The 21,582-nt window shown below is 35.3% G+C and overlaps 1 protein-coding gene across 5 annotated transcripts in view; it reads right to left on the bottom strand.

Moving 5' to 3' along the window:
* LOC139593719 (sodium channel protein type 1 subunit alpha) overlaps window positions 1-21,582 on the bottom strand; it is an 89,550-nt gene that overhangs the window by 24,524 nt on the left and 43,444 nt on the right. For 3 of the 5 annotated variants that reach the window (XM_071434984.1, XM_071434983.1, XM_071434985.1), the window contains 14 exons: window positions 20,487-20,550; window positions 19,967-20,108; window positions 19,613-19,819; window positions 18,859-19,164; window positions 17,757-18,137; window positions 16,438-16,570; window positions 15,387-15,625; window positions 12,974-13,147; window positions 12,011-12,367; window positions 10,823-11,305; window positions 7,883-8,000; window positions 6,304-6,458; window positions 3,539-3,712; window positions 1,066-1,188 (listed from right to left, as the gene is read on the bottom strand). In XM_071434984.1, coding sequence (XP_071291085.1) covers window positions 1,066-1,188; window positions 3,539-3,712; window positions 6,304-6,458; window positions 7,883-8,000; window positions 10,823-11,305; window positions 12,011-12,367; window positions 12,974-13,147; window positions 15,387-15,625; window positions 16,438-16,570; window positions 17,757-18,137; window positions 18,859-19,164; window positions 19,613-19,819; window positions 19,967-20,108; window positions 20,487-20,550 — 3,056 coding nt within the window. The remainder of the gene's footprint in view (window positions 1-1,065; window positions 1,189-3,538; window positions 3,713-6,303; window positions 6,459-7,882; window positions 8,001-10,822; window positions 11,306-12,010; window positions 12,368-12,973; window positions 13,148-15,386; window positions 15,626-16,437; window positions 16,571-17,756; window positions 18,138-18,858; window positions 19,165-19,612; window positions 19,820-19,966; window positions 20,109-20,486; window positions 20,551-21,582) is intronic. The other 2 variants (XM_071434988.1, XM_071434986.1) reach the window with 1 other exon arrangement.

The following is a 21,582-nucleotide window of genomic DNA, read 5'->3' as shown; positions in this document are numbered from 1 at the left end:
CTGCTGAATATCACTTCATGAGTTTCATATAAGGAGAAAACTGTTAAAAGTCAATTTGCTGCATGAAGCTGAAGTTTATTAATTCAGTAATCATTGGTTAGCAATGTATTTTCTGCTGCATTCTGAAGTGAAGATAGGTAGTCTGCTGAATACAATTTCAGGAAAAGAATTTAAAGCCTCAGTTTCACTTCATTAATCTTAGATTTTTTTTCTAAAGATTTTGCATTGTTTCCTCTTACGTTTCCATGACGCAGGAAAAAGCATTCTCCTAAAGCATATTTCATTGACATGCATATAGAGTTAGTTTGTATTCAGTGGCTTTAAGGAACAGAAGGTATAAACAAATGAAAAAATAAGTCAAAATGCCTTCTTGAGTGAGATGAATAATAAGCAGGGCCTCTAAATTACTCAGAGTAGCAAGAAATAACTTTCTATACATTGCATTTAATATTGAATAGAGATTAGTTGAAATAAAAGAGGCATTTACCTGACAAAAAGAATAACTTCATAGAGGAATCAAATAACTTGATTTGCTTTTTAATTCAGCCAAACTCAGAAATAGATTTAAACCACTAGTAGATATGAATGTATCTGCAGTATTATCTAATGAAATTCAATGGGGTTAGATTAAAGGGAGTTTATAGAATATAATGAAAAATGAAGAAGTTCAATTTCTAGGGGAAAATATCTTTTTAACTAATGCTAAATTAGATTCCTGTATAAATATTTTGATATATTTATCAGTAAAGAAATCAATACAATTGTGTTACATTTTATTTATCATTAGCACTCTGCTAAGAGAGTTCATAGTTGGCAATTTCCAAGACTCATATGAAAAACTCCTGAGATTGGCTAGAAAGTAAAGTAACCTTAATGAATACAAGTTCTATGTGATAACTGCATATGGATTTAGGTGAATGGATGAAGCTTTTTGCTTATCTGTTAGTAAAAGATATGCGATAAAAAGATAGTGCAGCCTCTCTGCATGGACTTGTCATTCCTTGTTGTGCATGCATGTATTCTTTAGATGCATGCATAGTTTCAGACACTTTCACGTGTTCTTACCCTCATGCCTTCAAATCGTGACAAAGCTCTTAGAGGTCTCAAAGCTCTTAGTGTCCTAAGGGACTTAATGGCACCAAGTTCAGAGTAACCCAATGCATTTGCTGTTAAGCTAACCAAAGAGACCTATATGAAAACAGGAAAGTAAAAATTATTATTATTATTATTATTATTACTTTACATACCATAGATGTGAGATATACACTTCGTTAGAAGAGTCTAATTTTGGATCACTTTCTTCAGGAATAGGGAGTCTTTCAAGTTAAAAAAAAAAAAGAAGAAGAAGAAAGAAGCAATATGAAAGGTGAATAGGTAAACAAACAAACAGAATTATCATAAGATAACTAATATCTGGAAACATCAGTGCTTCTGAATGTCATCCTTTGCTACTGATCTGAGGACATTTAAAACCACAAAGCCTGAATTATATTAATCTCTCCTTTTTACCAATTGAGGCATTGGTCCTATTTTTTCTTTGTTTTACAATACTGTTTGGATTAGTAAGTGTGGTTGATAATGTCATTTCTCTGCTCACAACTGAAAGGGAAGTGATTGAAATTTGTGTTGAGCTACACGTGGGTCACAGAACAACATTGCTCCTCTGGAAATTGGTAAAAAGGACTATTTTATTATAGACAGTTATACTGACTAATCCTTTTGCCTGACTGCTGAAATGATGACCTTTACATGTTGAAATTAACCTGGAAAATGCTATTTCCAAGACCTTAGAAGAACAGTTCCATTGGTGGAAGAATTTGACTGGCCTTTAAATATTCCATGTCCCTACATTACCTCAGTGCAAAATACCACATTCGCTATGGCTCCTGTCCAAAATATTACTTTCTGTTTGTTTCCCATTTCCCCTAAATGTTCCCTCATTATGCTGTTCTAATTCCTTAACTATTTATTGGGACAAAAATAGCATAATGTTCTCATATACTCTTTCATTGTAAGGAACAATGTATCAGGTAAAGAGAATTCTAGGACTGTGCTCATATTTAAAAACAAGCATTATATGTGCAATTTTTAGCTTTTAAAAGTTAATAGCTTTTCTGAACTTTTCAGCAGCTCTAGCAACTACAAAACTTGGTTTTTTTGAAATCTAAATTTCTTTTTTCCAGCACATTCATTGTATTACTGAAAACTTTCAAGTTGCCAGAATCCAAAGGAAAATGAAATAAAATATCCACATGTGTAAATCCAGCATTTATCATGAACTAATACAGACACTTTAATATGTACTATAGCTTCACATAATGATGTATTCACATTTTCACATTCACAAGATGACTGTTTGGGATAGTACGATTTAAATAAAGTCAAATATTAGAGAAAATTAGTTTAAAAAATGAGCAACTGCTTCTCTTTGCATGTTTGTTCAAGCTTTTTTGTTGTAGGTGCCACTTAGGTACCAATTTTGAGAATTGAAATAATAAAGAGCAAAGTGTTTTCTGAGAGAGGGTAGTTTCTTTGTATGAAACATGGCTATCTGTAGCTGTATATGTGGAGTTGAATCCTCAGTATATTTAAACCACAATGTACACAAATCAAAAATGTTGTAAACACCCATTAAAAAAATAAAAATAAAAAAAACCTGAAGAAAATTAATTGTTCTGATGCTCTAATTAGCCCTTGTATGATGGGAACACATTGAACACATTGAAAAAATATTGGATTCTTGGCAGTACTTTGGAACAATAAATTCTTATAAAGGTCTCTTTTTGTCTATTCAGTGTACATTTCTAAGTCATTGAAACCAGGACAAAAAGAACCTTAATTTTAAAACTGAGCTTGTTCAATACTCGGTTTTCGTATATGTTATACCAGAAATTACTGTCTTGAAAATATAGTGACTGGTTCTGGTTTTGCAACTCCATAGAACATAGTGTTTGAGGTTCACCCACAGAAATCCATGAGGTGCAGAAACAGTATTTATTCATGCACACTGGAGGTTTTTTTCCCCACAGGGTATACTTAGGATATTCTTAAATGCTCCATAATTGTATCAATGCATCAAGAAATGTTCTCTTCCATTTCACAGCAGAGTACCACAGAGCTAGAACTATGAGATAACCCTTCAGCAAAGATTTCAAACGTGCCCCTGAAGACTGCAAGCTCAGTAGTACTTATTGGACTTCAATACTAATTAATCCCCACTACCAGTGCTAGAGATATATCTTGCTTTCTTTGTGGAGCCCTAATTTATCCACATGCTGAAATTTGTGGACATGATGTTCAATGTCTTGCCAGAGGAGTTTTGATTCAGATGGCTGTCTGATGTCTGGTGGATCAGACACACATCTGAATGCTGGGTTCAACCTAGAGCTCAGCAGGAGGAATGATGGGTCTGGAGGTGGGAGCGAGCAGCCCAGAAATGTAAACTAGTTGGCATTAATAGATATTATGGCTGCAGAGAAAGTAAGTTTAAAAATTACCAGGTAAATAGAAAAGTGTCACTAGGAAATGCACTACGTACATCGACAATCAGGAAGTCCAGCCAGCACCAGGCATTAGTAAAATATGTTTGGTAGCCATAGGCCACCCACTTCAGCAGCATTTCCAGAATGAAGATGTAAGTGAAGACCTTGTCAGCATATTCCAGCATGGTCTTGATAGTTTTACGTTGTTCAATATATATGTCTTCAAAAGCCTGTGAGTATAAACATTCAAATATATGTTATTTTTGGTTACTGCATATGTTTCAGGTTGTAGCACAACAAACCAAAAAAAGCAACAAAAAAGGGCAATAATATTCAAGAAATGGCAAGGATATGTCATTTCTATCTAATGCTTCTTTTTCTGGTAACTCAGAATGTATCTGGCTTTTCCCTATGGAAATATATTTTCCAGCTCACAGGAGGAAGAAGCAGATATTACACAGCAACCACTACACTGGTCAGAGATTTTTTAAAAATGCATTTATTTATTTATTGCTGATAGTGAATTATTCTTCTTAGATCATATTGCATATTGACAAATGGAATTGATTCTGCCAAGTGTTGTGCCTGGATTGAATTCTATGAGATCATTTCGCTTGTATGTAGGTAGACCCAACTATAAAATCCAGGGCCATAGCTGTAAAATTTTGAGGACAATGACAATACAAGTTACTTTTTGTTTTTAAGTCCTCTGGTTCATGAAAATTTTAAGTTATAAATCTTAAAATAAGTTCTTCCTTTCTTAAAAAAAAAAATTATCTCTCTTAAATCAATTACCTTCTTTATTATTCACATTTCATTAAGTACATAACATTTCTGAGCTCCTTGTGATGTTATTTACACTTTTTGTTCTCATTTTTAGGCAATTGAAAAAACAAATAGCTCCTGCTTTTCATAATTTTTTTTTTCCTTTTAATTGCTTTCAAATTTCAATTCTGCTATTATTTCTTATGGAGACTGATTTTATCAAGCTGGAAGAACTGGAATGATCTGCTAGCTTGCAAAGATTTGGATATTTTTTGATACTAACATTCATTTTTACTCAGCCTGCTTTTGAACTACTTGATGTCTGTCAGTTCAAATAATTGGTGTTTGTATATCAGTCATCAAACTAAGGTCTGTGTGTTCTGGTTACTTGCATCAGGCACTGTGGAACCTGACACTCCTGTATTCCCTAAAACTGGGAGGTCAGCACTTGCGATTTCCTTTGTGCGGGTGGGGGATGCCAGAGGCTGAGTGAGCAGCACTCCTGGCAGGGAAATGTGTCTGCTCCCTGCCCTGCTCTGCCCTGCCTGCTGCATTTCCTGCCCGTGGTGACAGTGAGACTTGTCTGGAGCATGGCCTTGGGGTGAATATGGGATGCAGAGCTGGTGGGTACCAAGAGACCTCTTCACTGTCACAAAGGACTTCAAAGGGAGAGCAGAGTCTCACATCTCCAGAGGCTTGGGCTAATCCATGGTCTTTGAAATGTTTTCACAAAGTAAAGGTTCTTTGCATAACACACCTTAGGCCACAAGCACAAGGTATTAACACTGTGGGATCTTGTCTAAAACTTCCTCTAAATATAGTTATAGAAATTCACCTTTTTCAGATCTCTTTCCACTACTTTTCTCATGTAAGTTTCTTGTCACTGAAGATTATCTCCACTTAGTTATATGAACCAAAATTCAGTGGTGTAAACTTGATCTTCTTTTGTTATTTGGAGGATTTTAAATGACAGGGAAGGCGTCACATGGTATTGCATGCAAGTTTTTTTTCTGATGGTTGTGTCAATATTAGACCAAACAAAAGCAGAATAATTCTTAGAGATGTAGCTGAAACTAGGGATAGATATTATCATAAACTGCTAACAGTATTAACAGTATTTTAAAGTGTTGGCAGTGGTCTAATGAGCTTATAATACAATTTTGAAATACAACTTGGTTTATTAGGTAGGAAGTTAAGTAATTTGCCAAAGGGTAACTAAATCTGTCACAGCAGATGCTAGATATGCTCTGCATTATCTTACAGCAAATAGTTTGCCTAAGAAACATCACCTCAGTGTATTTATACAGGCTCACTTTAATTTAAAAATTCGTCTATAATTTCGTTATTCTTCATCATTATTTGTATCTAAAAAAAAAAACATATTATTGTTAGGGTTTGTTTAATTTATTGTTATAGATTTTTATTATAGTTGGCTTCCCTTTATTCTGCCCTTGCATGATTGTTAGAGCAAATTCATGTTTCTGCAGATGTCCCTTCAGTCTACATAAGTATGAGTCAGGTGAAGCTGAATTGTAAGTCTAAATAATCAGCTCTTATTCTTATAAAGGAATCAAAAAAACCCCACACAGACTTAGCTTCTTTTTACTGTTCAAGCACACAAGATTTATAGGACTACATAAGCCAGCCCTGGCCCTTGCAAGGTGTTTTGAACTGTTTATGCCATTATAGCTCCAAACACTCAACAGTGACAGTCCTTTTCCCTCAGCTACAGCAGTAAACAGCAGAGAAAGGAGGGAGCACACTCAAATAAGAAAGTTTAGCACATTCTCCTCTTCACATGTGGTTTCTCTCTGCCTGAGGCATATCACTGCCACTTCCAGCAATAGAGGTAGGCTCTCTCTAATCACTGATGTCTGTTCTTTTTTCTACACGTTGTTAAGAAGACGCTGTTTTTGCTGTTTTTCCCAAGGCCTGAATAAAATTTAGTCCTATCATTTGAAGACATGGAATTGTGTTAAGTTAAAGCAGTGTTAGAAGAGACAATTTTAAGGAGTTTTCTGACAACATGGAAACATTCTGTTCATGTTTTACTTACCAGAGCTCCACTACTGAGGAGAATCATAAAGACAATGAAAGTCTCAAACCAGTTGTGTTCAACAATTCTGAAGCAGGTTTTTCTAAGGTTCCACCACTGTTTTCCTCTCCCTTCTTCTATACTTACTTGACAGCATTTGAACCTTCTTACACAGCCTTTAGAACATTTTATGTAATGAGAGGAGAAAAAAAGGAGAGATTTTGTTGAGTTGCATTAATTTTGGTTATGCATTCTGTTAATGATACAATGCTATCTTTACTGTGCTATTTAGTAAAAACCAATTGATTTTCACCTAGATAACTTTCTTTTTCTTCAAAGAAAAATATATCATTGAGACAATTGGAATTTTCAGTTAAATAAACAAGTGAGAAGAATGCATTTCTCATTTATCAAGAAGTGATCAATACAGTGCGTACAAAAAGATAAAAGTCCATCAGACATGAAGCCAAATTACAGAATACAAAATAAGAGTTAAGATATACAAACTCATCCAAATGTCAGGTAGGTCGATGTAGTAAGAGATGGGCGAATGATATTAAACTGTACCTTCTTTTGTTCAGGATACTCAATTCGGACAACGTTGCATTCATTGCATTAAAAAATTCTAAGTCTTTTAGCTAAAGTCTGGGCTTTTCAGTACCACCTAATTTCTATAGCTTGTGCCCCTAATTTATTTTACACTTTTATGATTTAGCTGCTGAATTTTATGTAGAAACATACTAGTAATAAATAATGGTATTTTTCCATGACAAATCCTAGACTGTTATGGTACTACCTCTTACAAGTTCAATGTAAATTTCTAAAGAATGATCTGGTATCATGTCCAGAAGTAATCCAACCTGACAATAGCATTTATTTTCCAATACATAAATCTAACTTTTGTTTACAGGTAAAAAAACTGGCATTTGTATCCTTATATTACTGTTTTAAAATAATATTTATTTCTCCACCTCCTTCACATGCACACATCCATAAGGATTCTCCCAAGGAAATGCCATTGGAAAAACATTTATGACCAGCTTGGGGTTTTATTGAATTGTGGGACAATAGAAGGAAGAATGAAAGATGAAGGAATCCACCAGGTTAGACTGTTCTTTCCCCAGGTGGCACACAAGGCTCTTCCTTCTCCTTTTGTTGAAGATTCATTTAGCATTTTTCACAAGACCATCTAGGTGGAGTTTTCATTTATCACTAAACAGCTATTGTAGCAATGTATACTTTATAAAACACTTAGATATCTATGAAGAATATTTTTAAAGTGTGTTTACTATCTGTTACTAAACTCTGAAAGTACACTAGCATACTAAAACAAAACTTTCAATACCATACTTTTTCTTATTTTAAAAATTGAGATACATTTCCAATAAAATGTTTTCTTAACTGTTTATCCAGTACATAGTATAATTGTGGTATCAGTTTCCATGTAATATATTATGGAGTAAAAGTAATACTGCTAATAATCAGAACTTAAACAATAACAAAAGGGAAATATGATTAATAAATCTTAATACTTAACTTACATAGAAAATAGTTCTGTAATTGTATTAATAATTATTACTAGTGTTTTTCTCCCAGATACCTTCTGTGAAGCAGGCCTCTGGCTCCTGGGCTTCTTCAGGTTCAGCTTCTGGTTGTTCTTCTGCAGGAAGTCCAATATCAACTGTGCTGCCTTCAGATGAACTGGATGAATTTAACTTCTGTAAAGGAAAGAAGCATCACAAATGAACAGTAAATAATTTAAAAGCAAATATTATTTGATTCTGGAATAAGAAAATTAGACAATACTTTTGAATGTTCTAGAATGCAACATAAGTAAATTGTTGATAAACATCTGAGAAATTTATACAGTCTGATTTTCCTCCTGTAGTGCCTCAATCTATTAAATAGAAGGCGTATCAGTAACAGATCAGATTTCAAATACAGTTGTGCTTTAAACTGAAAAATATGGGTAATGCTAAGTCTGAGAAGATTTATGACCACAACAACCCATAAGTCATAATGATCTCTTGACCTACATAGAAATAATGAAGCTTAAAAAAATATACAGGAATTTGTAGTGTCTACTGAAAATCAGTAAGAGGCTGAAAATAACTCCATAAATGAGGTGGGAGCTCAGAGGAATGAGGAAAAAAAGCAGAGAAGGCCATGCTTCAGGGGTTAGTAAATCCAGATTAAATTTGCTGAAAGTCTAGCTCAGAGTGAAGCAGAATCTGCATACAATAAGCCTGAGGTAGTTTATGCCCGTAAAAAATCAGATTGTGTTTTATCAACAAATTTTCAACAACACGATAAGCATAAAGAGAGTGAGGCATAAGCTGGAAACCAAATTAAAAAAAAAAGAAAAAAAACAATGCACTTAAGCTAATTCTCATCCTAAAAATCCAAAAACTGTTGTAACACATAACATGCAGCTGGAACCTGGTTACAATCTATGTCTTTGGCATCATGGCTAAAACTTGGGCAAAATTGTGAAGGAAATATATTTAAATATGTATGGCTAAACAAAATAATGAAACAACTGCAATATAGATCACTGAGTATAACTATAAACTCAGCACTGCCAAGACTACCAATAAACCATGTCCCCAGGTGCCACATCTCTTAAATACCTTCAGGTATGACAATTCAGCCTCTTCCTTGGGCAGCCTATTCCAGGGCTTGACAATCCTGTCAGGGGAGAATTTTTCCCCAGTATCCAATCTAAACCTCCCCTAGTGCAACTTGAGGCCATTTCCTCATCCTGTCTCTTCTTATTTGGGGAAAGAGGCTGACCCCCACCTCACTTCAGCCTCTGCCCAGGTTCATCAGTGCTGGGTGGCAGCAGCCCTTTCCCTACTGAGGACAAAAAACCCCCCAAACACTAACAATTATTAAAGCAGTAGTAGCAATATGCCAGAAGTGTCACAGCTTCAATGGGATAAAAGGTAACCCTGTTCCTACAGGTAGCAGCACATCAGCAGAGAGCTTTCCTAAGCTTTCCTAAACTGAGTCTGTGTCTAAACAGGATTAATTCTCCCTTGGTCAGTCATAAACCAGCTGGTGTCTCTTTATTTGGCTGTCTGCTCTGTGGTGGGTTGGAAGACTGGACTGGACAGCACAAATGTAGTTGTGGAGAATAGATGATATGTCATTGTTTTCTTCTAAAGGATCTTTGTTTAAATGTTTTATTTTGAAATTCTTCATGCTGGGGGTGGTTCATAATGTGCTGAAAGAAATTTTAAGAATCTTTATTGTAGCACTGGTTCATAAGTCAATAAGAATAAGTCAAATTAATTATAGACATTTTAGCTAATATTTAACAGGAAATATTTATTAATGCTGCAGATATTAATTAGGAAGTACGAACAACATTGTCTCTGAAATAAGTTGCTGTGGGGAGAGGCTGTTTTGTACAGGTCTCCTTTCTTGGAGGAGGATCCAAAAATCTCACTTAGCTTAACATCGAAATTTTGCTGAGAGCACTAGAGGGCTCTTACACACACTGAAAGGATTGTGATAAAGAATTCAGCTACCCTAAAAGTTGGTGTCTGAAGCACTGGTAGCAATACAACACTGGGACAGAAGGGGGAAGATGAGCTATCCTGTAAAAAAAATTGCATTGCAACCAAAATGGGAACTAGCTGGTTAAGGCTGAGGTTTCTCAAGTGAGAAAATTAATGTTGTTAAGTGTCTGGAAAGGCAATTTTCTAATTCAACTAAAATGGCAACAAAATAAGTCATTGAGGGTGTAGCTGTTTTACAAAGTCATCAAATCAATTTAAATTATTTTGCTAAAATAGCCACATACAAAAAGTTATATAATGGAACAGTTATAGCTTTAATATGGTTTTTAAAATTACAGTTCTCAAAAAGGCTTTATATCAATAGTTTGATATAAAGTATTCCTTTAGCAACAGTAGATGTTTTAATCTACTAATGTTGGTACTTTTCAATTTTAACAACCAAGTGAATTTGAAGTATATGGGAGAGTCTATGGTTAAGCCTTCTTTTCATGGGAATCTAGGTGCAGAAGAGCTGACAGTTTAAAAAAGAATTCCTATGTCTAAAAGAATGTCTAAAGGAGTTACATAAACTATTTATAGGTTTTCTGGTTTATATATGCTTTTTCAAGGGGCAGAGAGAAGATGTATCACACTCCTCATGGGACCCTTTTCACAGAAGGCAAACACAAATTTCTGGTGGAATAACACTGGGGCAAAGGCACTGTCTCCTACAAGTTGTTACAACTACCATGTGGACCATGCATATTTTTTATGGATTAGTTGAGTCTCCCATTACATGGCCTCTTATCCCCTCTAGGAAGCTTTAATTTTTTAACTCTTTCTCACACTTCTGTTCATCAAGAATGAAGTCCTCCTTTATACACTCATTTATGCCTATCTACAAAGAAATGTCAAAATAAATTATTAAGAATAGAATACACTGGCTTATGAGAAGTAAAAAAAAACCTAATCAAACAAAATCCCACATAACAAAGACCCTCAAAAGATCAGAGAGAATGCAAAAAATATCTAAATACCTCTTTGCTTTCTTCCAGGTCTGATTCACTACTAAATTCTTCTGTGTTTAGATTTTCAAAGTCGGATTCACCCACAGCAATGGGCACTGTCACAGTAAGGCTTGGGTTGTTTATGAATGACATGTAATCACTCTCATCAATTATGTATTTTTCCACACTGCTGCCTGTGCCTATACCACTGGTGGTTCCATTTGCATCTTTAATATAGTCATGGTCCTTGCTTAGTTCCACGGTTGTATGGTTAGAAATACAGCTATTTTTGTTGTTTAAATCTTCAAGTGGCTTGATTTCATCTAAAGCTTTCTGTTTTTTAACAAAGGCTTTTTGGATGAATTCACGTGCTTTTCTCTTCACATAATCTATGCCTTTCTGCATTCTTGCCACAGCAATCTGGAGATTGTTCATTTCATTATCATCGTCTGTCACAGCAAGGTTGTCTGCACTAAATGAGCTCAAGAGCAAGGCCAAAAATAGGTTCAGTACCTGCAGAAAGATTTAAAAAATATGTTCTAGAGTTTATTTTAAAACAAATTTATTTTATTTTAAAAATGTCCTATTATTGACATCAAAGACTAAAATCCCAATAACTCACCATAACCAAAAAAGTACTATCAAAAATTTTTCTCTTCTCCATAAAAACCAAGTTTATTTCACTTAGCTTAGGTCCTGCTCACTATTCAAAAATATTTGTACAACTTACTAATATCTCTGTAAATGTGTCTTGAATTCCCCACACTATGTAAATATTTTGGTGTCAAAGCTTATAATCTAAAAATGGAGCTGTCAGATTTGCTGTTCAGCATCATTAAAAAATTTAATTTAGCCCATCTCACAACAGAAATTAGATTATTCAGGTGACTAATCATATGGTATAAATAATAAAAAAATCCACAGCAAATGGTTTATAAAGAGCCCATATACTAAAATTATTTGGAGCACAAAATATTTTCAAAGGGCCAAAAGAGAAATTAGTCACATTCTTAAGTACCTGCTCTGACATTCTTAGGATTTTGACATGGCAGAATATTTTGTTCTCTTTCCAAAAAAGCTCTTAAGCTTAACTTTAAGCATTTCTTGAAACCACCTGCTTAAGTGCTTTGTTGAAGCAGAGCCAGAGCACTTAGTTCACTTCAGGACTGAGACCACTCTCTTGCCAAATCATTTTTTGTTAACACTTTGATTACTTACCACTAGGTTTCCAATCACCATGACCATCATGAAGACTGTAAGGCACATGGCTTGGCCAGCAACCTCCATGCAGTCCCACATGGTTTCTATCCATTCTCCACACAGCACTCGGAATACAATCAGGAAAGAGTGGAAGAAATCTTGCATGTGCCAGCGAGGGAGCACACAGTCACTTGCAATTTTGCAGACGCATTCCTTGTAGTTTTTCCCAAAGAGCTGCATCCCAACCACAGCGAAAATGAACACAATGATGGCCAGCACCAGGGTCAGATTCCCCAGAGCTCCCACGGAATTACCAATGATTTTTATCAACATATTTAGTGTTGGCCAGGATTTTGCCAATTTGAAAACTCGCAACTGGAAGGAAAGAAAAATATTGTTAGGAGAACCAGAAAGACACAAGGATATTTTAAAGTTAATTTGTGGAAGGATATTGCTGCAAAATATGCCTTTAGTTGGATTGTTCAGAGGGTATCATCTTGTCTAAAAGCATGAAGATGGAAGTTTCCTTCAAGAAAAATTTGTAAAATTGTAATTTGGTATTCTGAAAGCATAGCTTTTACTGAAGGCCAAAGAAGCTACTGATTTGAGCTTAAAATCTAGGGCTCACTGGTTAAAATAATCTGGACAACTTTTCAACTAGTGTTTCTAGAGATCTGTTCCTGTGATGCCAATCAGAGCATAACACCTGTACTGAGTCAATTTATGTCTGCATGGTGGGATGTTTAAATTGTGTATCTACAATGGATACAATGGAAATAGGCCCAGAGCACCCACTGCTATCTGGATCTCTATCAATTTCTATTGAAGACTGTAAGGTACCACAATTAGTAAGGATTTGTGTTAATGAAACTGTCCTCAGGATCAATGTCATGGCAAAGATCAAGCAAAGTTTTTAAGACAAAAATAATATTATTTTCATGAAGCCACATTGAAAAATCAGTACAATTGAAGTATATTTACCAATCTGAATGACCGAAGAACAGATAGTCCTTCCACATCCGCAAGACCAAGTTCAACCAAGCTAAGGGTTACAATAAAGCCATCAAAAATATTCCAGCCTTCCTGGAAATAATAGTAAGGATCCATTGCAATTATCTTGAGAAACATTTCTGCTGTGAAGATTCCAGTGAAGACCTGGGTTCAAAAGGCAGTTTGTTATTGCAAGGTGAAACATAATACTCCATTCTAGTTTAATTCAAGCTATGTGTTATCCAAAAGAAATACTTAAAAATAGTTATATTTACTGTAGTGATTTATTATGCCCACCTTCCCTTAACAAGTGTCAGAAAACCAGGTAATTTTTCTATCAATTAAGTTTTATACTAAGCAAATTGCATGAACTTCTGTTTTATAACATTTAAACGACATGGACTTTCTCATGTGCAGTACAATGTCCCAAATTTGATTTTCAGAACATAAACCAGAGCGCTTTCCAAGAAATTATATGGTATTGCTCTTTCTTGGTATACAAATTCGGCCAAATCTAAGACTAAAGGGGGGCAGCTTCTTGCCTGCTATGACCCGCCTATAGTTCAGTTCAACAGAGCTGTGATTATTTATGCCAGATGAATAAATGGTATATTATAATGTACCTCAGTTGATACAGCAACTGAGATACATTATGATGTGCTGAGGTACAACAATTTCTTGAAGCTGAGTAACTTCTACCTGGATGTGCCCAGAAGTAGCAGCAAAGCTGGTTGGCTCAGACACTTCAATGACAGGAATTAAAGAATATTTAAGAATGCATTTTAAACAAAGTGCTGCTGGGAGTGGTTTCTCATCATGAGTTTATATGCTGAATGAAGTAGGAATTAAATTTAAGACACACCAAAGTAATAACCCTGAGTAGCCCTGAAAGAATTCTTGGGAGAATTTCTTTTAGGATAGGAATGTACTAAAGTCACTAAAGTTAAAAACTGCTTGAGCCCTGCTCTGAAAGGTTTTTTTTGGTTTTTTTTTTTTTTTTCTGGTTTTGATAACCCATTTTTCAGCAAGCTGAAAAGAAAATAGGACAGCTAAAGAGAATAATCTAAGTGGGATAATCAGGAGACAGGAAAGAAGTCTGACTTGCTCTGCCTAGGAACACCAATACTCAAGATAGATTGTTACAGTCTTTACACTCTAGATACAAACACCAGAGAGGGAAAGGTTACCAATTTTTAAGATGACATAAAATGATAAAAATGATACAGTTTGAAATGCTGACAGGTTCCTAACAATCAGAACAGCACAAGAAGCATTAAAGTGGAGCTGCTGGAGGAGGCAAGCTCTGAGATCCTCTCTATTGCAGAAGGGGTTTATGCCAGGGAGCCTAAAACTGGAAGAATGTGGTGCCTATGGACAGGTTCTTGCACACTCCCTTTGTAGTCAGAGGTACACGAAGATTTATATGGAATTTTCTTGTTTGGAAAACAAACTTATAAAATGCTACAAGATTTTACATTTTATAAAGAAACAGAGGTTCGGCATTTCCCTTATATTAAGTATATGAAAATCAATTGTACAATTTTGTATTAATTCTCCCCCTCAAATTTTGTAGTTATTTACATGATCTATTTGTTCCTCATTACGAAACAAGGATTATTAAAAATCACATTATAAGAAATCAATTCTTCAAGAAGGAGATAAAGTAGGACTGTAGCTGCAGATACTTCTATGTGATCAAACATGTCAGTTCAAAAGCAGGAGAGCTACAAAAAGTTAACTCATGAAATCTTGAATAATTTATCTTTTTGAAGCAGAGAGAAAGGGAGAAAATACAGCTGACAACCTGAGGAAAATACGTCTTACTAATTATCAGAGCATAAAAACAATAAAAAATAGGAGAGGAAAAAGTACTGTGGGATATTTTTTTTACATAAAACATAGGAAGAAAACAATCCACTTATCCATATAAAAAGACTTTTGCACAAGAAAATTCTAGAAATGCTTTTAAAGGGATCTTTTATCAATTGTAAGTTTCTGCTCAGGAAACAGCAATTAAAAACACATTCATAATTTAAAGATTTGTAATGTATTGATTGAGAAATTAACACTGCATTTATTTGCATAGTGTCTGTTTCATGGAAACAATGTATTTCCTGGTTTAGTAGCTACACAAATCAAACTCTGCTTAAGATGGACATTACTTAATGTAGCATTGGAGCCAATTTTTAAATTTTTAATTTGATTTTGCAGAATACAGCAGTATATTGATTTTACAGTATCCTAAGCTACATGAGTCAGGGTTGACAGTCAAATTTCCAAAAATGTTTCTGATACTTATATCTGAAGGCCAGTAAATACCCAAAAAGCTGTTAAAACCTTTTCTTTCACTTATTACAGGCACACTTCCTTCCAAATCATGAATGTAAAACCCCAACAAACTTACCAGATTTCCAACTGAAAGTACATTATTGAATTCTTCGGTCATTGGATAATGTTCCATAGCCATAAAGAGTGTATTTAAAACAATGCAAATTGTAATAGCCAGGTCAACAAATGGGTCCATTACCACTAAGTTGACGATATGCTTAACTTTTAACCAATGCGGACTGCAGTCCCAGATCAAGAAAATATTTGCAAATTTATACCAACATGGTGGGCATTTCTGTCTTGATTCTTCAAGTTCTGTGGGGAAAAGAAAGTTTATATTTGTAACTATGTGATTTCTCTAACATTGCTCATTCAAATATGAATTGTACCAGTCAAGTTTTCAGTCTGCAGTGGTACTGATCAACCTCCTTTAAGCCCCCATTCCACAGGGCTTTTAAGGAAAGCCTTTAAAAATTGCTATTGAATATATTTGCTATGTTCAAAGCTTATCTGTCAAGCACAACTTCTTTGTATTACAATCACTATGCCCATCAGCGTCAGCTGATGCATTGGTTTGTATTATGCATTTAATTTTTCCTTGATTACACTTCAGGTTGTTTCTCTCACCTACTGTTCAAGTATGAAAATATTTTTTATTCTGAAATTTGTACCATTTAAGTGAAAATGCTCATTCTGAATTCAAGAAGAAAACCATTTTGATCACCTAGAGTAGCTTTACAGAATGACTGAACCAATATAACTGTAAAAAGGCTTATATATTTTAACAAGAGTTGCATATGTTTGAAAAATGTTCAGTGGGTTTTTTTGTGTCCAATAATACATTTTTAATTACTATGCATAAGTACCCACTCAGTTATGACCATGCACATGAGTTAGATGGTGACAAAACAATGAGACAAAATGCTTCCTTATATAATAACTTTAATGCTTAGTTATGTAATAACCTTAGTAAATAAAGAGTTTTGATTTTACTGATAAATACATGTCAGTTTGTTGGATGTTATCTGTACTTAAGCTATTTTAAATCTGTTTTCAAGTTTCAACTCAAACTTTTAGAAATCTATGGGAAAAACAGTATTAAATATTAAGCTATGCATAGTACACACCTTCCACAGTGTTTGTGAGGATGCTAGCAATACTCATGGCTCTTTCCCTTAAAGCTGGATCTTCCAAGAAGTCCATAGAAACGTGAAAAGAACCTGATATTCTCTTCCTCATTTCTGGTTCTGTCGTGGTGCCCTATACCGAGAACGAGAGTAGATGAGACTACTTTGGAGAAACAACCAGATAAGCAAATACGACATAAGCCTGTTAGTAGTGTCTTAGCTTGGACACGTGCTCCGTGCACTTCATATTTGATCATGTCGGACTTTTATTACTTTTCAGTAACTTTTAAATAATTTTAGAATTCCATTGGGTCACAGGTACCTACAGTTGAAGATTGACAGAGAGTTTATTTACTCAATTTTTGCATTTTTTTCTTTAAGATATGAAAAGTCTTTAAACATTTAAACAAATTTAAACAAATGGAAAAGGGTTGAGTCCAAAATATCGCACAAAATTTTTCAAACTGTAATTTTTTTTTCCTTGCTCCTGTTGACAGGATATTCTGGGGTATGCAACATAATAGTCTTTTCTCCTAATCAAACTGTAGCAAGTAAGAAAAGTCTGACTTCCTCATGCTTCCTCATGCTAGTACTTTTTAGCAGTCTGAGTAGACAAATTTGAACTAAGCAAGAAATTTTTTGGAGACATTTTCTCTTACCTTTGTATGGTAAGAGAATGGCAGCAATATGTGCTGCCAATATGTTCACGCAGACATTTGCATTTTTAGAAGTATGTATTGAACTTTGATCTTCCAATGAACTCTTTGTTGTCTATTCTACAATACTCCACCAAAAATGGATGGAAAATATATAGGAATGAGAAATAAATGGTAGTAAGGAATTGACAACTTCCTTACATTTTTAACCAGGCTGATAAGGAAGAGTGATATCAAAATTAACTAATAATGCTAATTTTGATAGTGGTAATACAGCATCATATTGATTGCAGTTATATAACATTTTTGTATAATATTTTCCATTGCATATCAACTACAATAGCTAAATGGACCTTTAGATCAGCTAAAGGAAAGTATGGCACAGTAATACAGGGAAGCATAGCATTTTTATGAATGTGTAAGTTATTATTCTATGACTTGGAAACTGTGACTTGCATTTGTTAGTTATGTGAATATTTGTAAGTAAATGCTTAGCTTGCAAACCTATCTTAGCTGCTTTATTAACTAAAGAGTTTACAAGATGCAGGAGCATTCATAGCTTGACCAACCAGGAAGCATTGCCAAGGGTTCCATTCTGTAGAAAACACTGGCTGGTGCAGTAAGAAAAGGCCACCATGCCTGAGCTATTTAAAACTTTCTTACATTGTCATCAGTAGCTGGCTTATCTATTATCACCTCTGGCAGAAGCTGTCCAACAGGCGATGTAGGAACAGATGGTCCACCAACCAGGGAAACCACCCCATTGCAATCCACGGTGCTGTGCATCTTCCCATTCACTGGAAACACTGCCAGCATCCTGGATGACCTACTGGCCTGGCTGATGTTGCTGTTGCGCCTTTCTCCGTGCCTGCGCGGCACAAAGAGAGAATCTCTTCTGCTGTCGTTGTCTTCAAAAGTGCTGTGCTCATCATCAGCAAAGTCATTTTCTGATCCTACATCCTTTGCTCGACCTCTGAAGCTGAAAAGACTTGTTCTGCTGTTGCGCCTTGGGGAAAACAGCGAGCCACGAATGCTCAGCAAAGACTGCAGGTAAATAAAAAATATGTGAATATTAGCTGAAATCCTCAAGCTTAGCACTGTTATTAGATTAGCATTGGTTTTCTTTTTTTCTTAAATAAGAGTAACCATATTACCCGGAAGCTACACGCTGCTGTGAAATTTTTGCATGTATTTCATTAGAAATATATTTTGCAGATAGAAGTATCACTGTTTATGGATTCTTAAGACAAAACCAGTGCTGAACACTCCTTTTTCAGCTGAAGTTGCCAACTAGATTAGTTGCATAATTCCCACTGAGAAAAAAAGGAAGTCCATACATGCACTCTGTTTCATGTATGAGGGATCTTGCCCATAGTGACAAACGTTGGCTCAAACATCATTGAAACAAGAGGAAAATGTGAGACTATCATAACAGAAAAATATTGTAGCATTTCAACCAGTTATATGTAATCATGCTAAAAGGAACCCTACATAATCAGAGAATATTTTAATATTATTTTTAAATAATGCCATTAAAATAACAGAGATATGAGGTTACATTTAATTCTGAGGGTTTTTTTTACAAGGCAATCTAGCAGCTAGAGCACTTCCTCTCAAGCCCTAGCAACAGTAATATAAAGTATCAGAATTTCCTTTGTTTATGAAGCAGAATCATATTACTGTACTTTAGGAAGACTAAAAGAGTTTTGCAACAGCCTATGATGCTTTAAATATGCTTTTACCAAAAAAAAACTATAGGCAATACCTGATGTGGAGAAGAATATTTCTTTTCGTATGTCAGTCTATTGCCTTCAATAGACAATCGGAAACCTTTCCTTCTGATGCTGTCTTCTGATTCAGACTTGTGAAATTCATCTTCATCTTTTTCCTCTCCTCCAGACTGCTCTTTCTGTTTCCTTTTTTTCCTTCTATTTCTCCTCTCTTTTGCACTCTTTGAACTCAATTTTGACGCGTCTGAGGAGCTTTCTGAGAGGCCTCCTGCTTCTCCTCCAGCACTGGGCTCCCTGGACTCTGCAGATGCTGTTACTGCTGCTGCTGCCACCGCTGCTGCCTGCCATGGTGCAGAAGGAATTGAGCAAACCATGAACTAATGTTTTCCTTTCTTTTATTTACTTATACATAATTTCTACTCCAGAAGTCCCACTTCCCAACACTTTCCATAGGGTATCCTCTCCCTAGGTTTTTCTTCTAATTACTATTAATCAGTTGACTCAAGATATGTGTTGGTCATAGACTTCTCTCATCATTCATGAGTAAATTCTAAATGCAGAAATTGACCAGACTGCATTAATTGCACTAGACTAGAAAAACAGAGTGAACAGCCCATACCTAGTTTTGAATATACCCTTCTTCAGTGCAGAATAGAAAACCTCTGAGCTAACTCAGTCATGGAAAGACCAACAGGGTGCTTTGTATTTCCAGTTTTGGGAAGCAGAAGTTGAATATCTCCAGTAAACTCACTTCCTCACAGTCCTGCATTATTACACCATAAATGATACCTGTGCTGCTTCTTGTTGCTTCTTCAGTTGTTCCAGCATCTGTTGAAATTCTGCCTCCTTCTGCTCTGCTTCTTCCAAGGTTGCTTGGTTCTGTTCTTCATAGGCCATGGCGACCACAGCCAGGATCAGGTTTATCAGATAGAAAGAGCCCAGAAAAATCACCAGAACAAAAAATATCATGTATGTCTTCCCAGCAGCACGAAGAGTCTGGAAATAATAATACATTTATAAACAAGTATATGTTAGCAGTTATTTTTTTCATACTGTTAAAATTCAGATAAGAAAATAGACTCTTGTCCTTTTGCATCACTGATACAAACATATTTGGTCTATTTTTCATTAAAAATTTCTCACCAATTGATAAAGGTTTTCCCAGAAGTCCTGAGTCATTAGCCGAAACAGTGACAAGAATGCCCAGCTGAATGTGTCAAAACTTGTGTAGCCATAATTGGGATTTCTGCCAGCTTTCACACAAGTATATCCTTCTGGGCACTGCCTACAAAGACAAACTGGACATTACCTATTTAATCATATTTTAATATTATCACCTGGATGTTAGTGTACTCATTTGTGCAGCCAGAACTGCAAAATAACATGTTTTGCCAGGTTTCATCATCAGGTATTGCTCTTTCTTTATTTATCTACCAGGCAGGAGCTATACTGATACTAAATTACTTATTCATCATGCAAACACTCAGTTTACCGAGCAGTCCACTGAGCTCTGATCAAGAATACAGAACTTAAGCCCAGTATAAAAGTCTTTCTTATGTGAAAGGAAGTGGTCACTCAAAATAACCCCCACTAGAACTGTGCATCTATGGAATATAGATCTAATTTCTACACGGTGCAATAATATGATGAAATTCGTTCTTACCCAGCATCAGAGCTGTTTCCACAAAGCAGAGCATCATTTTGCCCTTCCAGAAAATAAAAATGACCTGTTTCAAAAAGAATTAAAAAAATTATAAAATTCAAACCATAGCCATTATCTCTAAAAGTTTTAAGGTGATTTCTGACCCAATTTTAAACAAGCAGTGCTATTTTCTCAGCAGGATAACAGTTTTAGAGTAAATGACATAATGAATTTCACTAAGCATTATCACTCACAGCACTCACTGTTAAAATGCCAAAATTTACTAAAAATTCTGTCAAATGCTTCTGGATGTGGATTCTCCCTTCTGTCTGATCACTGAGCTAATCAGTCCTTTTTGAAATAATGTACAGTTGTTTATTAGAATAATTACAATCTATCTAAAAAAATGTTTTCATAATTTCTTCAAAACTTCCTGATCAGTATTTCCAGGGGTTTCAGTTTGTTGCTCACGAGCACTTGTGACAGTTATCAAATATGTAAACCCTGCAAAAACCTACCCAGCTTCCAGTCGCTCTGATGGCCATGGGTGTGCATACATTGCAGTATGAAGGCCCTGGCATACACCTAAATTTAACTCAGACATAATTACTGCAGCAGCCACAACTTTTTAAGTAAGATTTTAGGAGTACATGACAAAATTATTGAACACCTTAGTAAAATAAATTGGTAAAGTTCCACCAAATCACCCTGCAACCAATCATCCCAATGTCTGTACAGCAATGCCATAGTTAAAAGACATTTTAGATGGTTTAAATAACAATGACATTGACCTATCTCTTCTTAGAAGAACAAAGAGATGAGAAAAACTTTGTGCTTATTAAGATTCATCTTGACTGTATCCTTGAGAAGTGTTTTTCTTTTCCCCTTCAAAGCAGATACCTACAGTCTTGATTGCTAAAGTTCTTGATTTTTGGAAGAATTATCATAGGACAAGCTTCTCCTGTAATAACAATCTCCCATTTGGTCACAGGAAGAAGGATGTTTTTTATACAGGGTCAGACCATGTGTCCCATTTCTGATGGAATCCAAAATATTGCCTCAGGTAGTCTGTAAGGACAGGGCAGGGACAGTGGTGATGCTCCTCTGAGCACCTCCC

Source organism: Agelaius tricolor, unplaced genomic scaffold, assembly GCF_023055355.1.
Source record: "Agelaius tricolor isolate 1412-34295 unplaced genomic scaffold, bAgeTri1.0.p SCAF_10, whole genome shotgun sequence".
Classification (NCBI taxonomy): domain Eukaryota; kingdom Metazoa; phylum Chordata; class Aves; order Passeriformes; family Icteridae; genus Agelaius; species Agelaius tricolor.
This window is presented reverse-complemented; position numbering and strand designations above follow the sequence as displayed.